Below are 24,842 nucleotides of genomic sequence, written 5' to 3'. Positions count from 1 at the left end.
TAGTTTTCCATTTTAGCACGTAAATAATTGAAATAATATAATACTGCCATTATTCTGTTCTGGATTTTCCTCTGTTTAAATATACAATGGTATAAGTAACATGGCAATCTTACTCAATCTGATCCATTATGACAAAATAAAAAAAAACTTTTTATAGGATCAAGACTGATTGGTCTCCAGATTGACTTCTGTTTATTACAGAACAGCACTCAATAGACACCTTGGCAATTAATACATACACACAAAAATGTGACAAGCTATCAATAATATTCCCTGGCTTTAGCAGAGTGGCACATTTGAAAATTATAAATTATTCTGTTACTTAAATTCTTAAAAATTTTTTTACATCTTTACATGAAACTGATAAATTTGTCTTTTGGGTTGTCTGCTGAGGAGACTTTGTTCTAATACAGTATAGTTTATACCATAATAACTTAACACTATGGATGAGAGGAACTTTTCACTGTCACCATGCTTAGGTTAAAGAGGAACAAACGGGGCATATGGAATTATATAACCTTAGCAACTATTAATAAAAACTATATGATATTTTTAATTTTTTAATTAAATGCATTATTATGATTCCCTTACTACAAAAATACATTCTGGTAAATAACAATGCACATAAAGGCAAGATAGAAAAGGTTATTAATAAACACAAATTTGACCTTCAATACCAAACAATGAAATAAAGTGGAACATTTCTTTTGTAATTAAAAATACAATGAAATTTTATTTAAAATCATATTATATAAACCCATTATTACACTTATTACAATATAATACAAGTAGCTTCTCCTTAGCAACTCTCAAATTCCTTACAATGGAGTATATAAGTCTGCCTTCTTAAAAAGGCTTCACAAATATCAACAGGCTTATTATCTGTTTTTACAGATTATATCTGATGCCAAATATACTTCATGGGAGTTGAAATTGTTGGATCTGTTCAGGATATGTGTATATCACTGTTTCTCCAGCTCCATTTTGCTCAGATGTAATTATGTTACCTTGTAAGGTCTGGGTACCTGAAACAGAAAGTTCTATGTAGTTTCTTCCACACAGTATACGAATGAATGATAAAAGACATGATTTGGAAAAGAGATTTGCCATCAAACGGATTTTTTTTTCCTTGTTTGCATATGGTAAAGGTGGATAAGAAGTTGCAGGAGCTTTATGGTTAACGATTTCCAATAGTACACAATGAAACTTGTGCTCCTATTGTTAAAAGCATATAAATCACACTTAGCAAAGAACACTAATCTTTCTACTCCATTTAATGGAAACAAATGTTAAGCTACTGTCTATACCTCTGCAGCCAATCTACTTAATCTACCAATTTGTTAACCAAAAGACTAGCTATCTTTAAAAGCACGAATTTTATGGTCTACATAACATTAAATTTATACTCAGTGAACTGCAAGTTAGTCACCAATAATGTTACTGTAGTAGAGCTACTGTTGTTGTTGTTGTTGTTGTTGTTGTGGTCTACAGTCCTGAGACTGGTTTGATGCAGCTCTCCATGCTACTCTATCCTGTGCAAGTTCTTCATCTCCCAGTACCTACTGCAACCTACATCCTTCTGAATCTGCTTAGTGTATTCATCTCTTGGTCACCCTCTACAATTTTTACCCTCCACACTGCCCTCCAACACTAAATTAGTGATCCCTTGATGCCTCAGAACATGTCCTACCAACCGATCCCTTCTTCTGGTCAAGTTGTGCCACAAACTTCTCTCCTCCCCAATCCTATTCAATACTTCCCCATTAGTTATGTGATCTACCCATCTAATCTTTAGCATTCTTCTGTAGCACCACATTTCGAAAGCTTCTATTCTCTTCTTGTCCAAACTATTTATCGTCCATGTTTCACTTCCATACATGGCTACACTCCATACAAATACTTTCAGAAATGACTTCCTGACACTTAAATCTATACTCGATGTTAACAAATTTCTCTTCTTCAGAAATGCTTTCCTTGCCATTGCCAGTCTACATTTTATATCCTCTCTACTTCGACCATCATCAGTTATTTTGCTCCCCAAATAGCAAAACTCCTTTACTACTTTAAGTGTCTCATTTCCTAATCTAATTCCCTCAGCATCACCCGACTTAAGTAGACTACATTCCATTATCCTTGTTTTGCTTTTGTTGATGTTCATCTTATATCCTCCTTTCAAGACACTGTCCATTCCATTCAACTGCTCTTCCAAGTCCTTTGCTGTCTCTGACAGAATTACAATGTCATCGGCGAACCTCAAAGTTTTTATTTCTTCTCCATGAATTTTAATACCTACTCCGAATTTTTCTTTTGTTTCCTTTACTGCTTGCTCAATATACAGATTGAACAACATCAGGGACAGGCTACAACCCTGTCTTACTCCCTTCCCAACCACTGCTTCCCTTTCATGTCCCTCGACTCTTATAACTGCCATCTGGTTTCTGTACAAATTGCAAATAGCCTTTTGCTCCCTGTATTTTACCCCTGCCACATTTAGAATTTGAAAGAGAGTATTCCAGTCAACATTGTCAAAAGCTTTCTCTAAGTCTACAAATGCTAGAAACGTAGGTTTGCCTTTCCTTAATCTTTCTTCTAAGATAAGTCGTAAGGTCAGTATTGCCTCACGTGTTCCCGTGTTTCTACGGAATCCAAACTGATCTTCCCCGAGGTTGGCTTCTACTAGTTTTTCCATTCGTCTGTAAAGAATTCGTGTTAGTATTTTGCAGCTGTGACTTATTAAACTGATAGTTCGGTAATTTTCACATCTGTCAGCACCTGCTTTCTTTGGGATTGGAATTATTATATTCTTCTTGAAGCCTGAGGGTATTTATCCTGTTTCATACGTCTTGCTCCCCAGATGGTAGAGTTTTGTCAGGACTGGCTCTCCCAGAGCCGTCAGTAGTTCCAATGGAATGTTGTCTACTCCGGGGGCCTTGTTTCGACTCAGGTCTTTCAGTGCTCTGTCAAACTCTTCACGCAGTATCATATTTCCCATTTCATCTTCATCTACATCCTCTTCCATTTCCATAATATTGTCCTCAAGTACATCGCCCTTGTATAGACCCTCTATATACTCCTTCCACCTTTCTACTTTCCCTTCTTTGCTTAGAACCGGGTTTCCATCTGAGCTATTGATATTCATAGAAGTCGTTATCTCCAAAGGTCTCTTTAATTTTCCTGTAGGCAGTATTTATCTTACCCCTAGTGAGATAAGCCTCTACATCCTTACATTTGTTCTCTAGCCATTTTGCACTTCCTGTTGATCTCATTTTTGAGACGTTTGTATTCCTTTTTGCCTGCTTCATTTACTGCATTTTTATATTTTCTCCTTTCATCAATTAAATCAATATTTCTTCTGTTACCCAAGGATTTCTACTAGCCCTCGTCTTTTTACCTACTTGATCCTCTGCTGCCTTCACTACTTCATCCCTCAGAGCTACCCATTCTTCTTCTTCTGTATTTCTTTCCCCCATTCCTGTCAATTGTTCCTTTATGCTCTCCCTGAAACTCTGTACAATCTCTGGTTCTTTCAGTTTATCCATGTCCCATCTCCTTGAATTCCCACCTTTTTGCAGTTTCTTCAGTTTTATCTACAGGTCATAACCAATAGATTGTGGTCAGAGTCCACATCTGCCCCTGGAAATGTCTTAAAATTTAAAACCTGGTTCCTAAATCTCTGTCTTACCATTATATAATCTATCTGATACCTTTTAGTATCTTCAGTGTTCTTCCATGTATACAACCTTCTTTCATGATTCTTAAACCAAGTGTTAGTTATGATTATGTTGTGCTCTGTGCAAAATTCTACCAGGCGGCTTCCTCTTTCATTTCTTACCCCCAATCCATATTCACCTACTACGTTTCCTTCTCTCCCTTTTCCTACACTCGAATTCCAGTCACCCATGACTATTAAATTTTCGTCTCCCTTCACTATCTGAATAATTTCTTTTATTTCATCATACATTTCTTCAATTTCTTCGTCATCTGCAGAGCTAGTTGGCATATAAACTTGTACTACTGTAGTAGGTGTGGGCTTTGTATCTATCTTGGCCACAATAATGCGTTCACTATGCTGTTTGTAGTAGCTTACCCGCGTACCTATTTTGCTATTCATTATTAAACCTACTCCTGCTTTACCCCTATTTGATTTTGTGTTTATAATCCTGTAGTCACCTGACCATAAGTCTTGTTCCTCCTGCCACCGAACTTCACTAATTCCCACTATATCTAACTTCAACCTATCCATTTCCCTTTTTAAATTTTCTAACGTACCTGCCCGATTAAGGGATCTGACATTCCACGCTCCGATCCGTAGAACGGCAGTTTTCTTTCTCCTGATAACGATATCCTCTTGATTAGTCCCCGCCCGGCGATCCGAATGGGGGACTATTTTACCTCCGGAATATTTTACCCAAGAGGACGCCATGATCACTTAATCATACAGTAAAGCTGCATGCCCTCGGGAAAAATTACGGCCGTAGTTTCCCCTTGCTTTCAGCCGTTCACAGTACCAGCACAGCAAGGCCGTTTTGGTTATTGTTACAAGGCCAGATCAGTCAATCAATCAGACTGTTGCCCTTGCAACTACTGAAAAGGCTGCTGCCCCTCTTCAGGAACCATACGTTTGTCTGGCCTCTCAACAGATACCCCTCCGTTGTGGTTGCACCTACGGTACGGCTATCTCTATTGCTGAGGCACGCAACGGCAAGGTCCATGGTTCATGGGGTGGGGTGGGGGGTGGGGGTGTTGTAGTAGAGCTACTAAAGTGAGAGCAAACACACTTTTTTCTGCGCATATTGTAATGTTACATCCTATTCATAGTTTCCTAAATCCTTTTATTATGTCATCCATTATCTATTATTCCCTTTGGCATGACGAACAGCCTTCAGCAGTGTATCCTCCATTGCTGTTAAATACAGTCTCTCCCTACATTCAGTCCCTTAATATCTGAGGACTCATGTTTTCTTCAAACCTAACTGCACACATTCACTGATTACAAATCTAGCTTTCTACCTTTGAGTCAGTCATTCGCTTTCTTATAACACAGACATCACTGAGCATCTGATGACTTTGTTAAAATTTTGGGAGAAGATATTTCTAAATTTTGCAAAAGTAGTAACACCTCTATGACTCCATCGTACTGGTCTTACTCTAAGTTTGAATATATTAATACTTCTAAAGCTCCAATCCCATGAACTAAGCATGTGTACATGCCTTTGCTGATGAACTGTTTTTATGTAGACCATTTCCAAATCATTATGACATACTAACAATGCTTCTGAATTTCAAGAGATTCTTTACAGCCTTAAAAAAAAGCAGTTTATGCAGACTGGTTGCATAGAGTAATGGTTAAGGTAGAGTTCCCAACTGCAATAGGTTATGGGTTCAGATTACCTGAGAAGGTTAAAAATTTAATTTTTGAATCTGTATTGAAATGTCTTTGGTCATTTTTTAAATTTCTATTCCTTTGTCCCATTTTAATCACTGTATTAACTTTTTCAATTGCTCTCATATTTCCTTTCTATCCTCCTTTTTCCACTTGCAATCTTTGTGCATGTGAATTTAATTGTATATACTTATCTATCATAATATTTAAACATTTGAAAATTTGATCTATTGGTTATAAAACAAAGGACAAAATAATCTACATTGACTGTGCAATGGTGTAAAAAATTGCATTTTTCGTTATAAGATATACATTTCTTTTTAACAAGATTCAAAGTTTTTTAGATGATAATCTTAATACAAACATTTAAAACAAATTCTTAATGTGCTACGGCCAAAAAAATTCAAATGAAAGAAGAGTTTAGAGGTAAAACAAATTCAAGCAAAATGAGGAGTAAAAATAATTAATACCACAACCAAGAGAAAAATGTAAGATGATAAAATGGAAGAAATTAAATCGAAGTTTATGGATAAATATAATTATAATCAAATGAGCAAAGATTCCAAATGGCGAAAGAAAAAGAGGAAGAAAGCGAATGAAAAAGTTAATGTGGTAATTAAAATGATGTGGCAAAGGAACAGAAATTAAAAAAGTACATTTAAACCAAGTGATTGAATAAAAATAATGATCAATGTCATTTCAATAAAGATTTAGAAATAAAAAATTTCAGAGCACAACATTCAGACTCGCTACATTTTGCCTGTGATGACTACCTTAACCGCTACACTACACAATGAGTCTGTATAATAATGCTTTTTTTTAAAGCTGTAGAGTATCATGAGAAATTGCAAACGAGGGCCTACTATGGTGAATGGCTGAAGGGTGTGATATCTGGGACCTTGATCAACATAACCACAACGATCTTTTCAAAAAGTCAGTTGCCCTATTGGGGACCACCTCTTTTAGTCAGACACACTTTGTTTTCCACTGCTACTCCAGTGGTATGATTCTGTCTCATAGGGATGGAAACAGTTCACCTCTAGTTACAATTACAAATGCTTCACTATTGTATTGCAGTGATTGGGCAATCATTGGCAGATATTAATGCATTTGTAGTTGTGCTTTATGGTTAGGTTCCTTGGTACCCACCATTCTTAGACTTAACAACTACACTTTTCAGAAATAAATTAAGAGGTAGATCCAGTTCAGAAAAACAACCTCCCCTGATTATTATTCTTGTCAGCAGTGGAGGTCAATGGACATCAGGCTGCTCCTCAGTGCGCAACACTGTAAGCCATTTTAGGTGTCTTCCTTCCACAATACACACTACTGTACACCAGAACACTGTACTGAAAGCCCCAATAATGTCACCACCTGATACACCCTCTGACTAGATAAATCTGATGACTGTTCTGTCTCTCCTGCATGCATATAGCTGGTGGAGGGGCAATGTTCACATTATCAGAGTAGCAAGCAAGCAGATGTGGGTACTGCACTTATGCTTTTCATGCACGAAATATTTATTTATATTCTCTTGCTTTCAGCAAAGTAAGCTGCAATTATACCTGTATATAAATGTATTTCTACATGAAAAATTTTAGTTCACATCACAATCACTAAGATCCGGCAGTTTGTACAACTATTTCAAAATTATTCATGTCCCTTGTTAATTTACTAGTGCTTGGAATACAAAAATATAATAACTACTTTGTTAATACAGCAGAAAAAATAAAAAACAAATGTTCTTATGGCCAGCTTTCTTGCCACTAGAGGCAACAGCATTTATCTAACCATCAACTTTCACTGCAGTAAGTGTCGTGACTGCTTATGTTAGACTGTGGTATTACAGAGTCCAGGTCTGAATGCGTTATGGAGAACATACTCTTAAGCCCAGAATGAAATTTTTACTCTGCAGCAGAGAGTGTGCTGATATGAAACTTACTGACTCCTGAGTTTGAGTCTTGGTCCGACACACAGTTTTAATCTGCCATGAAGTCTCATACTCCTATGTCCTCTTACAACGTGAATGTTTGCAAACCATTGTTTTATTTTATGTTTTTTCCTTTACTTATGTCTCCTTTTATTAGCAGTACAATTCCAGTTTAAAACTATTTCCAATTAATGCTTCAGCTACAGCAGTTTCTAACCACATACTATGGCATCAACAAGAAATCCATTCATTAATGCACAAGGGGCATTCAGTGGCACACCTTTCATGCTTATAACACTCTCACTCTCTCTCTCTCTCTCTCTCTCTCTCTCTCTCTCTCTCTAGTTTCTCTCTGACTACACAAAATAAAAAAGGAAGAAAGAAAAACACTTACCAAATGTTTCATCAGGCATCTCTTCATACATTTCTGCTACTAGTGGCTTGTCTACCTTGGTAGCCTAAAACAAAGACCAAAAGTTGGCAAACTTTTTATAGCAAATGTAGGATTCCCTAAATCCACATTTCTTGAAGATAAAAGAAAAGTTAAAAATCACACTGATTGCAGAATTAATGATATAATTATCTGTATGTTGTAAATATACAACTAGTAAAAGATTAAATCACTGACTAGCAATTGCACGAAGTTGGGAATATGTATCTATTAAAGATGAAACAAAGAGTAACATACATAAACAGTTGACAACATTTTGATATCTTTAACTGCAACTAGTTACCTTATGAGCAGACAGGACAAACAAATTGAAATAAAAAGAGACTAAACATTCTGAATTTACACTGGGTATGGCTATTAAGTTTCTAGAAACAACCATAGATGGCACTACTAAGGTACTATATTATTGTTTTAAAATTTGTCATCTGAGTTATACACTGCAGCTCAGAAATTAGACAGGTAATTTGTTTGCAATGAATATTTACAGAAGCAAAGTTGCAAAAACCGCAAATTACATATGAAGGTTTTTGTTGGACGACTTTTGATGATTTTCTTAAAAGCATTAACCGACAATGCCTCTAACCACTTTCTTAAACTTCTACATCATGATTTTTAGAAAAGGCCACGTGAAATTCGTTTTCAGAATTTTATTGTGGCCACACTTCCATCGGAAACGAATTTCATGAAGGTTGAACAAAACTAGTTGTTGTTCCAAGAAACAGTGATGCTGTGTGCAACATGACTGAAGAGGATCTAACAGTGACATAGCGGCATTCTTAGGCATGTAAACAAAGTTTTATTCTGCATAAACATTTAGTTGTAAAAAAAAATGTCTGTTCACTGTGGATCCCACATGATTTGACCAAAATTCTAGCGTATGCATGTATAAATAAAATGCATAAAAGTTCAACTGGTAAAATGCAAAACCAGTGAACAACAGTGCCAAGGGAGAAGAAATTTGGATGTAACTGTAGAAGCAGCAATCAATTATATGGTTATTCCAAAATAAATGGAAGCCAACAGACACTTTGTTTAAAAGGTTGTGAACTGCAGATTTTTTTAAAAAAGAAACACAGAAAGGTAGGACATTCAGAAGATGGAATCTTGAAAAAGATGGATGATAGTTTCAAATGAGGCAACAACTCACAAATAGGCAACAGAAGTACAGGGTGATCCAAACTGATCTTTACAAGTTTTATTACATATATTTAAGAAATTGGGATTGGTAGAAAGGTGCAGTCTGCAGTGTAATGTTCACCCACACTTTAAGATATTTCTTTTTTATTTATTTTGCAATTGGTTACTGACAAAAACAGCCACCCTCAGGAGATAGCAGAATGTGGGAATGGTTGATAGAGATCAAATCCAACACTTAGGTCCAGCAGAATTTCTGGACATGTTACAGAAGCACACCACCATTACATCCAACCATCTGAAGGTTATAGACCTATGTACGGTTCAAAGAACGTGGAATGTGTGCAACAGGAGTTTATCTGGAGCCTAAGTACATCAATCCAGCAAGCCTCTCAACAGTTGGAGCTACTGCCTCCGACAGTGCACAGGGTGCCAACAAGAGACTGAAGCTTCACACCTACAAGGTGCAACTGCTGCATGCACTCCAGTCTGACTACAGGCCAAAATGCAAAGCATTTGCAACAAAATTCTGAGTCGCATCTACGATGACCGTGACTATCTGAAAAAGGCAAGGTTCACAGGCATAGCTTGCTTTTGTGTGGGTGGTTAAGTATACCCACACAATGTGAGGCTCTAGGGTTGTGGGGAAACATCCAGAGCTCAGTTAGGGATACAGCAAAGGAAACACTCATGGGAAACCCAGTGGGCAAGAAGAACTGGTTTGGAAAGGAATGTGCAGATGCCCTGGTAAGGGGAAAGGAAGCCAGGAGCAAGTGGCTAAAGGGGACAAATCCGGCACAGGGCAAAGCACAATTTGAGGTGGTCCAAAAGACTATACAAGCAATTCTGAGAAGAGGAAAGAGGAAATACATAAGGGATATCATCATTGAAGCAGAAACAGACTTCAGAGGACAAAAGACTAGGGAAATGTTTCTGAAGGTGAAGTAACTCTGCAAAGGTCACCAGGCCAAGCAGAAAATTGTCAAAGATTCCCATGTTAAGATCCTGATGAACGATAGGGACTTAGCTGAGAGATGGAAAGAGTACTTTCGACAGCTGCTAAACTGTGATGAACCCGAACTGCAGTTTGATTTCAAGTACCCAATTACAGCCGATGCAGACTATCCCCCACCTACCCTGGATGAGATAAAAACCATAATCAGACACCTTAAACAGAATAAGAGTACAGGTGAAGATGGAATACAGGCTGAAATGATCCTGGCAGGAGGAGAGAAACTTGCAGAAAAAATACACCGACTGATACAGGCAATATGGACCAAAGAAGAACTACCAGGAGAATGGGAAACAGCTCTGATTTGTCCAATACATAAGAAGAGCGACAAACTGAAATGTGACAACTATCGAGGAATCATCCTGCTTAACGTCTGTTATAAGATGCTGTCCAATTGCCTCATACACAGAATTCAGTCAGTGGCAGAATCAGTGATTGGCGAGTCCAAGGAAGTTTCCGGCCAGGACGGTCAACAGTAGATCACATCTTCAATCTCCAGCAGCTCACTGAGAAACTGGGTGAATATGGTAAAGATGCGCATATTTTATTTGTTGATTTTAAGAGGGCCTATGACTGTATACATCGCAAGAGCCTGCTCAACTGTTTAAGGGAGTTTGGCATAGCAGAGAAACTCATCAATCTGATAAAGATCTGTCTGAACAAAACACGTGCAAGGGTGAAGATGGGAAATCGCGTAACTGAGGAGGTTAAAACTGTGACAGGACTCAGGCAAGGAGATGGGTTGTCCCTATTCTGTTCAACTTTGCCCCCGAGAAGATCATACGCGAGACCTCTCAAGAGAACAAAGGGATTGAAATCAAAGGAAAGAGACTGGCATACATAGCCTATGCAGACGACATCTTTTTAACTCTCTAGGTCGGAAGAGGAGTAGGAGCAAATGACCAAACCACTAAAGGAGGCTGCCAGCAAATTTGGGCTAAACATAAACGAAGCCAAGACAGAGTGCCTCGTTATGACGTGTGGTCATTATCAGACTGCTGATCATCTACAATCACTGCTGGTTGGGGACCAGTCCTACAAGTGAGTGCAAGAATTCAAATACCTAGGGGCACTTCTCACTGAGAACTCTTCATGTGAAGCAGGAAACCGACCTTACCACAGCCTAGCACAACTGCTTTGGTCCAGATATCTCTAGTATACGGAAACAGGACTTCCATAAGCTCCTTGTTTTTGAGAGAAGTGTTTCAGGAGATCTTCAGTCCAGTTCTGGATGCAAATACAGGGAATGGAGGATCAAATACAACCAAGAGCTTGAGGAACTATAACAGTTCCTGCTATGTTGGGGTGCTGGTAAAGTCAAACGAATGCAGTGGGTCGGCCATGTGGCCCGGATGGAGGCTCACAGATGGCCTCGGAAGCTCTTGGATTTCACACATACAGGAAAGAGACCGCCAAAGACACAAGAAGCGTTGGAGGGATGGAATCCATGAAGATTTAAACCAAGTGTCAACATATGTGAACAGACGGTGGATAGCAGCAATGGACAGAATACAGTGGAGGAGGAAACTTGTAGATGCGTGCAGTCCACTGGGCCTGATCACGTAGTAGTAGTAGTAGTAGTAGTTGTAGTAGTAGTAAATCAGCCCTTCTAAATAAAAACTGATAATGTCAGGCTTATGGGGAAGCATTCAAATCAGCTTCTCCTTAACAACGCATGTAAAAAAGTAGTAATTCTTTCCACCACTACCACCATGCTATGCACATTTTCAGGTGTGGTAGCACTTTGATGAGCACTGTGTCATCTGCCTATAGCAATGCATCATATGGTCAGCACCTTCTCTAATTAACTTAATGGGTTACTGTATCCCCAGGCATCATGATCAACTGTGACGATACACAAAGTGACCACCAGTATAAGTGGTTCCCCTCCACCATGTTCCAAAAGCCTCATGCCCTTGAAATGAAAATTCACTTCTGAACGTGGAAGAATCTATTGAAGGTCTACAGTATAGGGGGTGGAAGGCACAGGAAAACCACCACATTAAAGATTGTTGTGGTATCTCTAGCCCCACTGGACGAAACACTTTAAGGAATAGCTGTTCCTGAGAAGGAATATTCTTGAGTAATGTGTCCACAATCTGACCTCCAGATGGGCATTATCCCAGGAAAAGTGTGCTAAGAGATTAAACAAGAAGAAGACAAATTCCTGGACTGAGGATTGGAGCCCATAATATGATAACAATGAATGAGAACGGTAAACTGGAAGATGTGAAGAAGGAAATGAAGAGATATAGCAGCATTTTAGGACACTGTAAAGTGTGATGGGTAGGAGAAGGAGAGAGTAAGGTGAATTACAAGGGAGGAGACCACAAAGGAGAAGGAGCAGTAAGATTATTGTATAAGAAGAAAAATAGAAAAGATTAAATAAGAACAGTGATAATGGGAGACTGGAATAGCAAATTGGGGATATGTAGGCATGGAAAGGATGTTGGAGATTATGGACTAGGACAAAGGAATTAAAGGGAAGACAAAGTGACAGGGTCTGAGAGAGTCTTGGCTTTTGGATTGCCAACATGTGGTCATGAATCATAAAAAAATACTGTATACATGAAAAAGCAATGTTTATAGACCCAGCTACCAGAAGGATTACCTTTTAACCAATCAAAGATTTAAAAACAGCATCAGTACATCTATAACTTTTCCAAGAGCAGATGCCAATACAAATCACAACTTGCTTGTAACAGACACAATAACTAGGTCAAAACATGTTAAAAAGAGACAACTTGTAAATAAGTGGAACCTGGCAAAACTGAAGAACGAAGATGCCAAGCCTTTTACACATAGTATGGGAGACAGATTGAGAATAGTGAGACTAAGCCTGGATATATCTGAAGAGTGGGTTACTAGCAGAGAGTCAATGTAGAAAACTTTAGAGAAAGAATTTGAAAAAGTGGAAGAAAGGAGGAATAAAAAGGAATGGATCACATAGTATGTATTGAATAAAATGGATGAACAGAGAAAATGGAAAATGACTATTCAGAAGAAGGAAAATGACAATATAGGAAACGGAACAACAATCTGCGGAGGACTACTGACAAAGCAACAGAAGACTGGATGAAAAAGCAATTTGAGCAAATAGAACCATTTTCGAGGAAAAATAGATGAAAGGTACAGAGTTGCAAAGTGTATAACAATGGAAAAATAAGTAAACAAGGAATGCTAACCAAGCGGGAAAAGGTAACAATGAATACTGACAAAAACAAACATGTACTGAAGACATACACAGAATGTCTATTTGATTCTATGTGCTCAGCATGAAGGATTAGTCCTAGACGATGAACAAGAATGTGACAAAAATCACTGGAGACCAATAACGGACAAAGTGATTAAAATGATCCAGGATCTTAAGGAATGAAAAGCAATGGACTGCGATCAAATACCATCCACGGGGCTGGATGCCTTTGGGAATGATACTATAACTGGAATTACAAATCTGGTCAGTAGAATATATGGCACAGGTATCTAGCTTCAATATCACCGTAAGACCATAATGTTTCCCTTAACAAAGAAATGAAATGGCAATTAATGTAAAGACTATATAGGACAATTAGTTTTCTATGCCTTGCTATCAGGGCTTTGACCAGAACAGTGTTGAGAGGAATAAAAAGGAAAATATAGGAGAATATCAGTTCAGAGTTAGAAAAGAAACAGGGTCCAGAGGTGCAATTTGGTGTCTTACAATGTAAATTTGTTTCGTTGACTGGGAATATGCATTTGACAAAACTGACTAGGCTCTGCTGTTGAAAAGATAGATTGGAAGGATAGCAGTTTGATAAAGTAACCCTTTATTGGGCAGAAAATGGTAGTTCGAGTATAAGATGAAACTGAAGAGATGTGAGTCAGGGTGGTTGTATGTCACCAGCACTTTTCGATATATGTGCTGAAAAGCTATTCAATAAGGCCTTGGAAAAACCAAAAGGACTTGTAGTGAAAGGAGAAAGAATAAAAACCATCAAGTATGCTGATAACATGACTGTGCTAGCAGAAACGGAGGTAGAGCTTCTCACAATGAAGGAGAATATTGTTAAGTGTGGGTGAAGAGTTTGGAATGAAATTGACCATTGGCAAGACCAAAGCAATGGGAATCAGAAAAGATAACATAATTAGTGTACCCCAGATGGTATTAGAAGAGGTTCAGTCATTCCAGTATTTGGAAAGCTTGATAAGTTCCAGTGGAAGTTGTACACAGGAAGCGAGATGCAGAATGTCAATGGGAAAGAAAGCTTTAGGGAGAGTGAAAGGTTTGTTAACAGCCAGAAGTATCCCCATTTACTTAGAAAGAGGTTAGATAAACATTTTGTATTGAGTGTGATGTCTTATGGCTCCGAAATGTGGACAGTCACACAGGAAGAACAAAAATATTTAGAAAGTTTTGAAATGTGGTTACAGAGAAAGTGAAATGGACCAATAGAATGAGAAATGAGGTGCTGGAGAGAGTCAGAGAGGAGAGAAAATTCAGGAGGATGATAAAGAAGACAAAAACTTCTTGGATGGGACACACACTACTTAGGAATTGTCTACTACAGAGAACCATGTAGGGAAAAGAGGGAGCAGTAGAAGTAGGTTTGGAATGCGAACAGGTGTGGAGAGAGGAAGAAGTTACAAGAATATGAAGAAGTAGGCTTAGGACATAAATGGAGGTCATCCAGCTGATACCTATTCAAGGACAGATTTACTGAAAGAAGTAGTAAAATAGTACGGTAGGGATCTATAATCTGCAACATGAATGAACAGAATGAATTTTGGCTTTGAGGGTATGTATAGCAGTGTATCAGCAATAAGTAATTAAGAACATGTTTGATAAGAAGTGTAAACCTAGAAGAATTCATCCACTGTACTATATCAATAATTAAGGGTTACATAACAGGATATGAGAGTGCTCGATTTGGCACAAATAATGAGAAACATTTCACTACATACAGGCCATCCTGCTTTGAAAATGGTTTCTTTATGTGTGTGTGCGCGCTACTTTATTCAGGCATACCCATAAGCACTACCTAAATTCTCCTTGTACTGCATCCAGAGTGAGGGGTGAGGAGCTGTGTTGGGTGGAATGGGTGAGATAAGCAAGGAGGGGTGGAAGGGTGAGGAAAGAAGGGATGGAGGGTGAAAAATGAAGGAAAAGGCAACAAGGTTACAGTACAGCAATGTAATACTGGCAAAGCTATCTTAGGGGAAGCTGGAGAAATCACATGCAACAAACACCGAAGTAAAAGAGTGAGTTGCAGAGGGGCAACACACTAACACAGATCTTTAATGATGATGCATGCAATTTATCTGCTTACAACTGCTCCAAAAGTGAACAAGTAACAACACTGTCTGAAAATGGATGTAGGAAATAAGTGCTTTCTGCATGTGTCTTGCAAGAAAGGTATGGTTGTGCACATGCAGCATTGATACTAAAAGCTGGTTTGACAGATTGAAATTATTAGTCTACAAAAAACATTATACTTACTTAAAATAGACACACATTTGGATGCTAATCTCAGCAGAAATAACAAAAAATCCACCGACTACCAATTACTCAAAAAATTTCATTTAGGGTGCATACAGAATCTGAACAATATTAATGAAGCTATAAAATGTAATTACTTCTGTCAACAATGGGAGTATACAGTACAATATTTTTTGACACTACACAAATTTTGAAGTTCACACTTTTCAGTTTCCACAAAAGAGTTTATACTTCATATTTTCACATTTTTATTATAAAAACAAAGATGCTGTAACTTACCAAACATGAAAGCGCGGGTAGATAGACACAATAAAAAAACACACAAACACACACACAAATTTCAAGTTCTCGCAACCCAAGGTTGCTTCGTCAGGAAAGAGGAAAGGAGAGGGAAAGATGAAAGGTTGTGGGTTTTTAAAGGAGAGGGAAAGGATTCATTCCAATCCCGGGGGTGGAAAGACTTACGTTAGGGGGGGGGGGGGGGGGGGGGGGGGGGGGGGGGGGAAAGGACAGGTATACACACCCGCAAGTTTTTTATTTTGTTTTAGCTAACGGATGTTTAGTTTTACAAAAACTGCAATATCTAGGGTCTCAGACCTGATAGAAAGCTCAAATTTGTTTTAAAATACTCTTAATTGTATAGGCTATTAGATAAAAGAAAAATTATGTTGGCTTTTTAACCTGTTTAATAGTTATCTAATTTTTAAAATAATATTAATTATATTTTAAAAATAAAAAATACCAAGTGACTTAGACACCGAAAATAAGTTTTTGTCTTCTTGGAGTAACAATGTACACTTGGATTTTGTTTTGTTACTCCCGTGTTTTGAAGTAAAAAATTATTACAGTGTTAAATAGCGCTTAAATAGCATTTTATTAAGTTTATTTGAACTCTCAGTAAGTACAGTTACTTAGTTTACAGAGATTCTTTTCCAATATCCTATAAAAGTAACCAGAACAGTAATCAGACCAAAAGTGAAATCAGTATGTCAGATATTCAAACCTGTAGTGTAGGGTTATTAAAAAAATCTGTTTCCAAACAACCTACACACCTTCAAAAAAGGTGCAACCGGTATCAGAATTGAGTGAGGAAGAAAAAGATTTGATCCACTAACGATCTGGAATTAATCTGTGTGAATTTAAGAATATATGGTCACACCACAGCTACTACTTTTTAAATGTTTTTGAAAAGTATCAAACAACATGTGTAGACCCACTAAAAAAACACAAAAAGCCCATCAAAAAATTGTTGAGAAGTGTAGGCTTGGATCTTTCTAAACAATTACTGACAAAAAATATTTGCATAAAACCTGGACAAAAGCTTTGCTCAACATGCTGTAACTTTTGAGGAAAAATTAAGAGTTGAAGTCAATGAAAGTGAAACAGATGATGAAGTCATGATTGAATTAGAATCATTGGAATCCAGAAATGACTCTCTTGTACAAACAAACATTGCTCTTGATTATTTAGGTGGCTTGTCAAAACAAAGTAAAGGGTCTTATTTTGAAAGGAAGGTTAGCAGTATTGAAAAGACTGCAAAAAAGGCGGTTTCAAAAGCATTAAAATATGATGCACCAAGTTCGGATGATGACAAAGAAGATAAAAGTGTGGTTGAGAAAGCAAAGGATTTTGATGTAATGATTTCTCTTATGAAAGAGAAGATTTCATCTGTTGGGAGGTCTAGAAAAATCCAGATTCTGACTTTGGCTCCAGATTCTTGGACTCGAAATAAAGTGATGAAAGAATTTAATGTAAGTGAGTACATGGTGCGACAAGCTAGAAAGCTAAAATCGGAAAAGGGTATTTTGGAAACTCCTGGTCCAAAAAAGGTAAAACTCTTTCTGAAAATACAGTAAGACTTTTAACCAATTTTTATGAAAAGGATGTAAGTTCCAGAGTGCTACCTGGAACAAAAGACAAAGTAAGTGTTCAAAAAAATGTGTACATGCAAAAAAGACTCATTTTGTGTAACTTGAGAGAACTCTATGATTCTTTCAGATGGGAGAATCCTGAGGTAGAAGTAGGATTTTTCAAAATTTTGTTTCTTGAGACCTAAATGGTGTATCCTTGCTGGTGCTGCAGGCACACACACTGTATGTGTATGCAGTATCCACCAGAATGTTAAACTATTACTGGATGCTGTGAAAATTGAAGACTCTTATAAAGACCTAATTAAGATGCTTGTGTGCAACACAGAAAACCAAAACTGCATGCTACATCATTGCAACAGCTGTCCTGCAAATACTGCACTAACAGAGTGCTTAACTGAAAAACTAAGTGAATATTATGATTTAGAAGAAGAAATTGTAATCAGTCAGTGGGTTAACACAGACAGGGCAGAAATGATCAAACATCTATCAGCGTTGAAGACTACATTTCTTTATTGTTTAGGTCATTGGAAAAGCTGACCCCACACTTGTTTATAGCAAAATCCCAATCAGCAGCCATTAAAAGATTGAAAGAAGACACCACCCAAAACAGCAATTATTGTGATGGATTTCAGTGAAAATTATTCCTTTGTTATACAAAATGAGCTCCAAAGTTACCACTGGAATAGAGGTGGTTGTACTCTACATCCAGTTGGAGTTTTTCTAAGAATGAGGAAAACAATGTTTTTGGTTCCAACCACTGTTTTATTAGTGATGACCAAGAACATGACACTGGTTTTGTTAACTTTGTACAAAAAGAAATTACAAAGTGGCTGTATTACATCATACTGACATTGACTCAGTTCACTACTTTACAGATGGTTGGGCTGGGCAGTACAAAAATGGAAACAGTTTTAAAAATTTGACTGAACACTTGAGAGACTAATTTGAAGGCCCAACACTCTTTTTTTGCAACAAGTCATGGGAAGTCAATTTGTGATGGCCTAGGAGGAACTATTAAAAGAATTTTAAGGAAAGCCAGTCTACAGCTTTCAGACAAAGAACAAATAATGACAGCAATCGATGTGTATAAGTTTTGTGAAAAAAAATATTGAAAACATTCATTTTCACTTTATTGACAAAAACAGAAGTTGATTTGCTACGGTTAAAACTAGAAAAACGTTTTTCAGCAACCCGAACCATTCCTGGAACAAGAAGTTTTCTTAACTTCAAACCACTTCCAACAAACAACCTTGAAATTAGAAGGACTACAGATAGTGTAAAACCCTCCTTAGTCTTTTCTTTCCATTCTTCTTCTGATTGGGTTCGTGTTGAACCATCCATAAATAGCTATGTGGCTGCAAATTATGATGGTAACCGGTACCTTGGCCTGGTAAAAACAATATTCAATGATGAAGAAGATGCAGAAATTCTATTTCTACATCCTTCAGGACCCGCTGCATCATTTTATTGGCCTGAAAGAGAAGATTCCTGCATAGTGCCTTTGGAGCACATAGTCTGTGTAGTAGACGCACCTCAATCAAGCGGCACTGGGAGAATGTATTACTTCAAAAAAGACTGTATCAAAAGAACTGAAAGCTCTTGGATGAAGTGGAAAAACAGTTTGAATCAGCATTAATGTTTATTAAAAAGACAAAATTACTCAAAAAAATTCAATGTTTCAAGCAATCAGTTGGGTTATACATAAGTGCCGTAAGTAAACTATCTTTGTACATAATTCTAATGTAATCTACTATAATTAATAAACATGTTAAAAAGCCATTATTTTTGTTTTATCAAGTAGCCTATATGTTTAAGAGTAAATTAAAACAAATTTGAGCATTCTATCAGGTCTGAGACTCTTATAAAACAAAACATCCGTTATAAAAAAAAGAAAAAATACATATATATATTTTTTTTTCATAGAAAATAATATATTTTAATAGCATCATTTTTATCTTCAAATATGTATAATAAATAAACTTGCTGCAAAAATTCATGATGTTATCTAAAAGAGTTTTTAAGATAAGCAAATTTAAACTTTTGAATACAAATTAAATTGACCATTTCCGAAGGTTCAGAAAAAACAAAACATAAAAACTTTAAAAATTTATAAAAAAAACTGTAAGAGATACAGCCAAAAAAAAATAAAAAAAAAAAAAAAAAAAAATTTGCAGGTGTTGTCAGGATGGTATTAGAACCATTTGAGCCAAATTTCATGAAAATCTAAGGAGGTGGGTGTAAAATTTATTTTTTATTGGGTGATTTGATATGGAATGACCCGAAAGCTTGAAATTTGTGTGTGTGTGTTTTTTATTGTGTCTATCTACCAGCGCTTTCACGTTTGGTAAGTTACAGCATATTTGCTTTTTACATATATTTTTCCCACATGGAATATTTTCCCCTATTATATATATTATTTTTATAATTCTATAAGTGATCTATTTATGTAACTGTGCAATACTGGCTTAATTCACACGAGAACCAAGAAACAGCAAGTAAACATTACAGACTTTACGAAAGTCTGTTTTGCATTTATGGTGTAACAATTGGTGACCGTAATTAATTAATTACCTTTTTTTTTGGGGGGGGGGGGGGGGGGGAGGCAGAGAGATGCACAACAGCATGGGTTGTGAAGGCAGGCAATGGAATTGAGCATGTTATGGTCAGCAACAAGTCCTGTCACACTGTGGTCAACTCTGCTCTTGGTCACAGACAATATCCGTTCAATCGTGTGTTGGACAATATCCATACATTCACATGGACAGTTAAATGGTGGTCATGATTATATAAATACAAATGCACTGCAAACCTCAACCTCATGGAACATCAGTCCTTTCCTATGGCCCCATCTTTAGTAGCACATCAGAAGTCACTAATGTTGGACTGGTCAAAGATTACTATAATGAAAAGATTTTGTTGCCAACTATCCCTCCCTCCAAAACTGAGAAAAGTAACATTGAATTCTCTCTCTTCTAGACTATATCTCCATCCAATTATGACCCTCCCACACTTCCACCCAACCACCCTCTGGTTATCATCCCAGAATTACTTCCAGATGTCATCTTCCTTTCTCAAGGACATAGTCCTCTAACTGAAAGAAAGGACAGTCATACACAACCTTAAAATGTGCCTGTTTTTATCATCCTAACAGTCTTTATCTACTGGAATATTTTCATGATGAAATGCAGTGATTACCTGACAAAGAAGATGCCAGCAGTCTGACTTTCACCTACACTATGTGACCGAAAGTATCCGGACAGCACCATAAACATACTTTTTCATATTAGGTGCATTATGCTGCCAACTACTGCCAGGTACTCCATACCAGTGACCTCAGTAGTCATGAGACATTGTGAGAGATCAGAATGGGGTGCTCCGCGGAACTCACGGACTTCAAACGTGGTCAGGTGATTGGATGTCACTTGTGTCATCCAGCTGTACGCGACACTTCCACACTCCTAAACATTCCAAGGGCCGCTGTTTTTGATGTGATAGTAAAATGGAAATGAGAAGGGACACGCCCAGCACAAAATCATACAGGCCGACTTCATCTGTTGACTGACAGACTGCCGACAGTTGAAGATGGTGGTCATGTGTAATAGGCAGACATCTATACGGACCATTACACAGGAATTCCAAACTGCATCAGGATCCACTGCAAGTACTATGACAGTTAGGTGGGAGGTGACAAACCTTGGATTTCATGGTCGAGCGACTGCTCGTAAGCCACGCATCACACCAGTAAATGCCAAATGACGCCTCACTTGTTGTAAGGAGTGTAAACACTGGACGACTAAACAATGGTAAAACATTGTATGGACATTTGTCAATGTGTGTAGTGCCAACACTAAAATTTGGAGGCGGTGGTGTTATGGTGTGGTTGCGTTTTTCATGGAGGGGGCTTGCACCCCTTATTGTTTTGCATGGACTATCACAGTACAGACCTACATTGATGTTTAAGCACCTTCTTGCTTCCCACTGTTAAAGAGCAATTTGGGGATGGCAGCTGCATCTTTCAACACTATCGAGCACCTGTTCATAATGCACGGCCTGTGGCAGAGTGAGCAGGCCAGTCCATCACAAGGATGTTATTTTCATGTAACCAGAGTCCTGACCTGCATCCTATAGAACACCTTTTGGATGTTTTGGAATGCAGACTTCATGCCAGACCTCACCGACCAACATCGACACCTCTCCTCAGTGCAGCACTCTGTGACGAATGGGCTGCCATTCCCCAAGGAACCATCCAGCACCTGACTGAACGTATGCCTGTGAGAGTGGAAGCTGTCATCAAGTGTAAGGGAGGGCGAACACCATATTAAATTCCAGCATTACCGATGGAGGGCGCCATGAACTTTTAAGTTATTTTCAGCCAGGTGTCCGGATACTTTTGATCACATGGTGTATAAGCCCTAACACACTGATTACATCCCAGAAAACCAACATAACCACTAATTACTACACAAATCGCTACACCCAAGCCCGATAATGTCTCCTCAATCAATCTCCCTCTATGCCCCTACTACCCATACGTCCATATTCCGTATCACCTAGCCACCCTAGACGCGCCATTGCAGCTGGTTACTGTGCCCCTATGTAATCAATCATGGTGCTACTTGACTGAAACCAATGCATTAACAGCGGCCTCATTTATAAAATCAATGATATCAACTATTTTCTTCATTACCTCTCCACTGTTCCCATGTCATTTTCACCCAGATGTTGGCTTGTCACGTTTTATGTCACATCAATCCTTGTAATCTGGTTTCCAAACCTGTTTCCATCCCCTCCCCAGCTACATCCCAATACAAGCTTCTCTGAATTACATACAAGGATGTTGTTCTAAAGCCAGTTTTACACAAACAATGTTTTTTCTGAACCGACTACTTGTGGTGGGAGTGGGTATGCAACAACAATGTTCAGCTGGCTGGGTAAGTGTAGAATTCTAAAATCAAGAGTATGTGTAGAGTGAACATAGGCTGAACTGCGGGGCAATAGTGTCAACTGCTAACACTGGAGTCTACTAACTCATGCTCACTCGTCTTATAGTAATGGATTTTTATTTTCTTGATCTTTATTTAACAGTTTGCTTCATTATTTTGTGAGACACTGCAACATTCTTCGTACGAGCATTCTCCCACAAGAATGGGAAAAAAAACTTAAGTTTTAAAACACATGAAGAAAGAAACAGCATACACTGTGCATAGATAATGTAAATAGAAAATACCAAAGTTTTAAGAAAACTGTTTCAACAGTTGGAGCAAATAAATCAGCTCTGCTCATGGACAATAACAGTTCTACACATTATTTAACACTTAGACAGAAGCAGCTTAACAAATAAAGTAAAAAAAAAAATTCTTATGTACTGCCTCCCAAATATTGTTTTGTATGTTTGTATACACTTTCTCAGGCAAATAAATTGGATGTTTTGAAAGGTTAGAATGACACTTTTTATAATCGTTTAGATCCAAACAGTGTGGAAGATTTATGAACTACACCATCCGTCATTTACGGTCCCTAAATACTGTTACTACATTTTTACTTTCTATAAGAATGATTGTCCTTTTGCATCCTCACTTTCACTGTTCAGCACTAAGTGACGTTACATCATGCTGCGTGCAGCCATTACATGGGTGAAAGTAGTACACTGCCTGAGTGGCATGGTCAACTGTGTCCACAGTGTGTTTATTTCACAACATGAAATTAGACACCTAGGCTCTGAAGTAAATTTGAACAATGGCTGTAACATCAGGAAAATTTTAGAAGTTGACACATTGCCTGTCCTTCAGCCATTTCAACAGGATAAATTTCAACATGAAAATGCCCAGCCATGTATTGTTAGGAATGTGCATGCCATCTTCAAAAGAACAATGGCTATTGTTGCTTCCCTGGCCTTCATGTTCTTAAGAAGACATGTAGTGCAGCAAACATGTCTGGCTTATAGTCGTTCACAACTTGTTCACAATAGTGCCCCAACAAGCATAGTTGATTCTTTGTAGAATAATATAAACGGTGAAGAAAGGGTTCTCAAGAAAGCGAATTATGACCCTCTCAGATAACATGCCTAATCTTTTTAGATACTCTGACTGCAACACATTGGGGATTTATACCATCCTGAATTCTCTGTCAGAGATCATACATAGCAGTGTGATCGTATTCATTTGCATACTGTGAAGAGCCTAATGTGTGGTACAGGGAGATCATTTTCACAAATTTGCTTAAGGGAGTTAAGTTTACAGAATAAAGATTATCTGAAATTGCAATCTATGTTGGTGAATGTGTTGAAGGAAGGAACCTTAGGTGTCTCACTGGCAAAGATGTTTATATATCTGATACAATATGACATTACAGTGCCCAAGTTTTTCCAGACTACAAAGCAAACTTCTTTCAGACAGGCATGCATGTCTGAAGCGACAGGCACTTCAGCGATGACAGCCTTTACGAAATACGTGAAATGTATTCACAGTTGTGAATATGAACAGTATACAGCTGATGGTTGTTCATATTCGCAACCACAAATACATTTCATGTACTTATCGAACAATGGAAAATCCAGAATGGAATGTAACAATATTATGAAAAAGGTTAGTTGCTACTTACCATATAGTGGAGATGCTAAGTCGCAGACAGGCACAACAAAAAGACTCAGAAAGTGAGCTTTTAGTCCCACATGCACGCACACAGTGTCTCTAGCTGATGTGCGTATGTTGTCCATTTTCGACAAAGGCCTTGTCGGCCAAAAGCTCACTTTCTGAAGTCTTTTCATTTTGTCTGTCTGCGACTTCGCATTTCCACTGTATGGTGAGCAGCAACTACCCTTTTCACAACATTGTTTTATGTATTTATAAATCATTTTTTGCAACAAAAGATGGTTTGGAAATGAAAAATATAAAAGAGATTTCCCAACACTTTGAAAAATAAAATTAATTTTGTTGGGGTAAGAGTAAAATTAATTTGAGATAATATTTCTTCATCACTAAGAGAGTTTAAAATTAGTTGTACTCATATTCACTTTTGAAACTAAAATTGTCTGACAATGCAAAAAACACTGAAAGAAATCATTTAATATTTTATGTAAAATTGACATCACGAAGAGAAGACTTTGGCACAAATGACAATATTAATTAAAGTGTCAAAACAATTTGACAATTCAAGCATGTTCTTAATGGTCATGGAGGAAAATTAAATGAGTTGTCTTTTGCTTAAAAAAATAAATAAATAAATAAAATATTAAAAAATTATATTTATTGAACCGAAGTGTGTAAATAAGTTATTGATGTTCACAAAGACATCTGATAATTGAACACATCATATGTCTCTATTAAAATCATTTCAACAATGTTTCTAAATATGAGACTTATGAATGAAGTTTCTTCTATGAATTTTCTGATGAAGATAAGCAACGATATATGAGTTTTCTATAACTAAAACAGCTGTACCTCTCAAGGCAGCACAGCTCCATGGAAAGTAAAAGCTTGATCCCCGTCACAACTCTGACCCCTATGTTCGGGGTTCTCACAAACAATTACCTCTCTTCATAACTGAGGAAGTATGGTACATTATGTACCACCTCTCTATCGAATAG

At 37.5% G+C, this 24,842-nt stretch overlaps 1 protein-coding gene across 2 annotated transcripts in view; it reads right to left on the bottom strand.

The window, feature by feature from the left end:
* Positions 1 to 547: 547 nt before the first annotated feature.
* LOC126481467 (nuclear transcription factor Y subunit beta) overlaps positions 548 to 24,842 on the bottom strand; it is a 102,800-nt gene continuing 78,505 nt past the window's right edge. For both annotated transcript variants that reach the window (XM_050105243.1, XM_050105244.1), the window contains 2 exons: positions 7,708 to 7,771; positions 548 to 1,025 (listed from right to left, as the gene is read on the bottom strand). In XM_050105243.1, coding sequence (XP_049961200.1) covers positions 919 to 1,025; positions 7,708 to 7,771 — 171 coding nt within the window. In that variant the 3' untranslated portion in view covers positions 548 to 918. The remainder of the gene's footprint in view (positions 1,026 to 7,707; positions 7,772 to 24,842) is intronic.

Source organism: Schistocerca serialis, chromosome 5, assembly GCF_023864345.2.
Source record: "Schistocerca serialis cubense isolate TAMUIC-IGC-003099 chromosome 5, iqSchSeri2.2, whole genome shotgun sequence".
NCBI classification, from domain to species: Eukaryota; Metazoa; Arthropoda; class Insecta; order Orthoptera; family Acrididae; genus Schistocerca; species Schistocerca serialis.
This window is presented reverse-complemented; position numbering and strand designations above follow the sequence as displayed.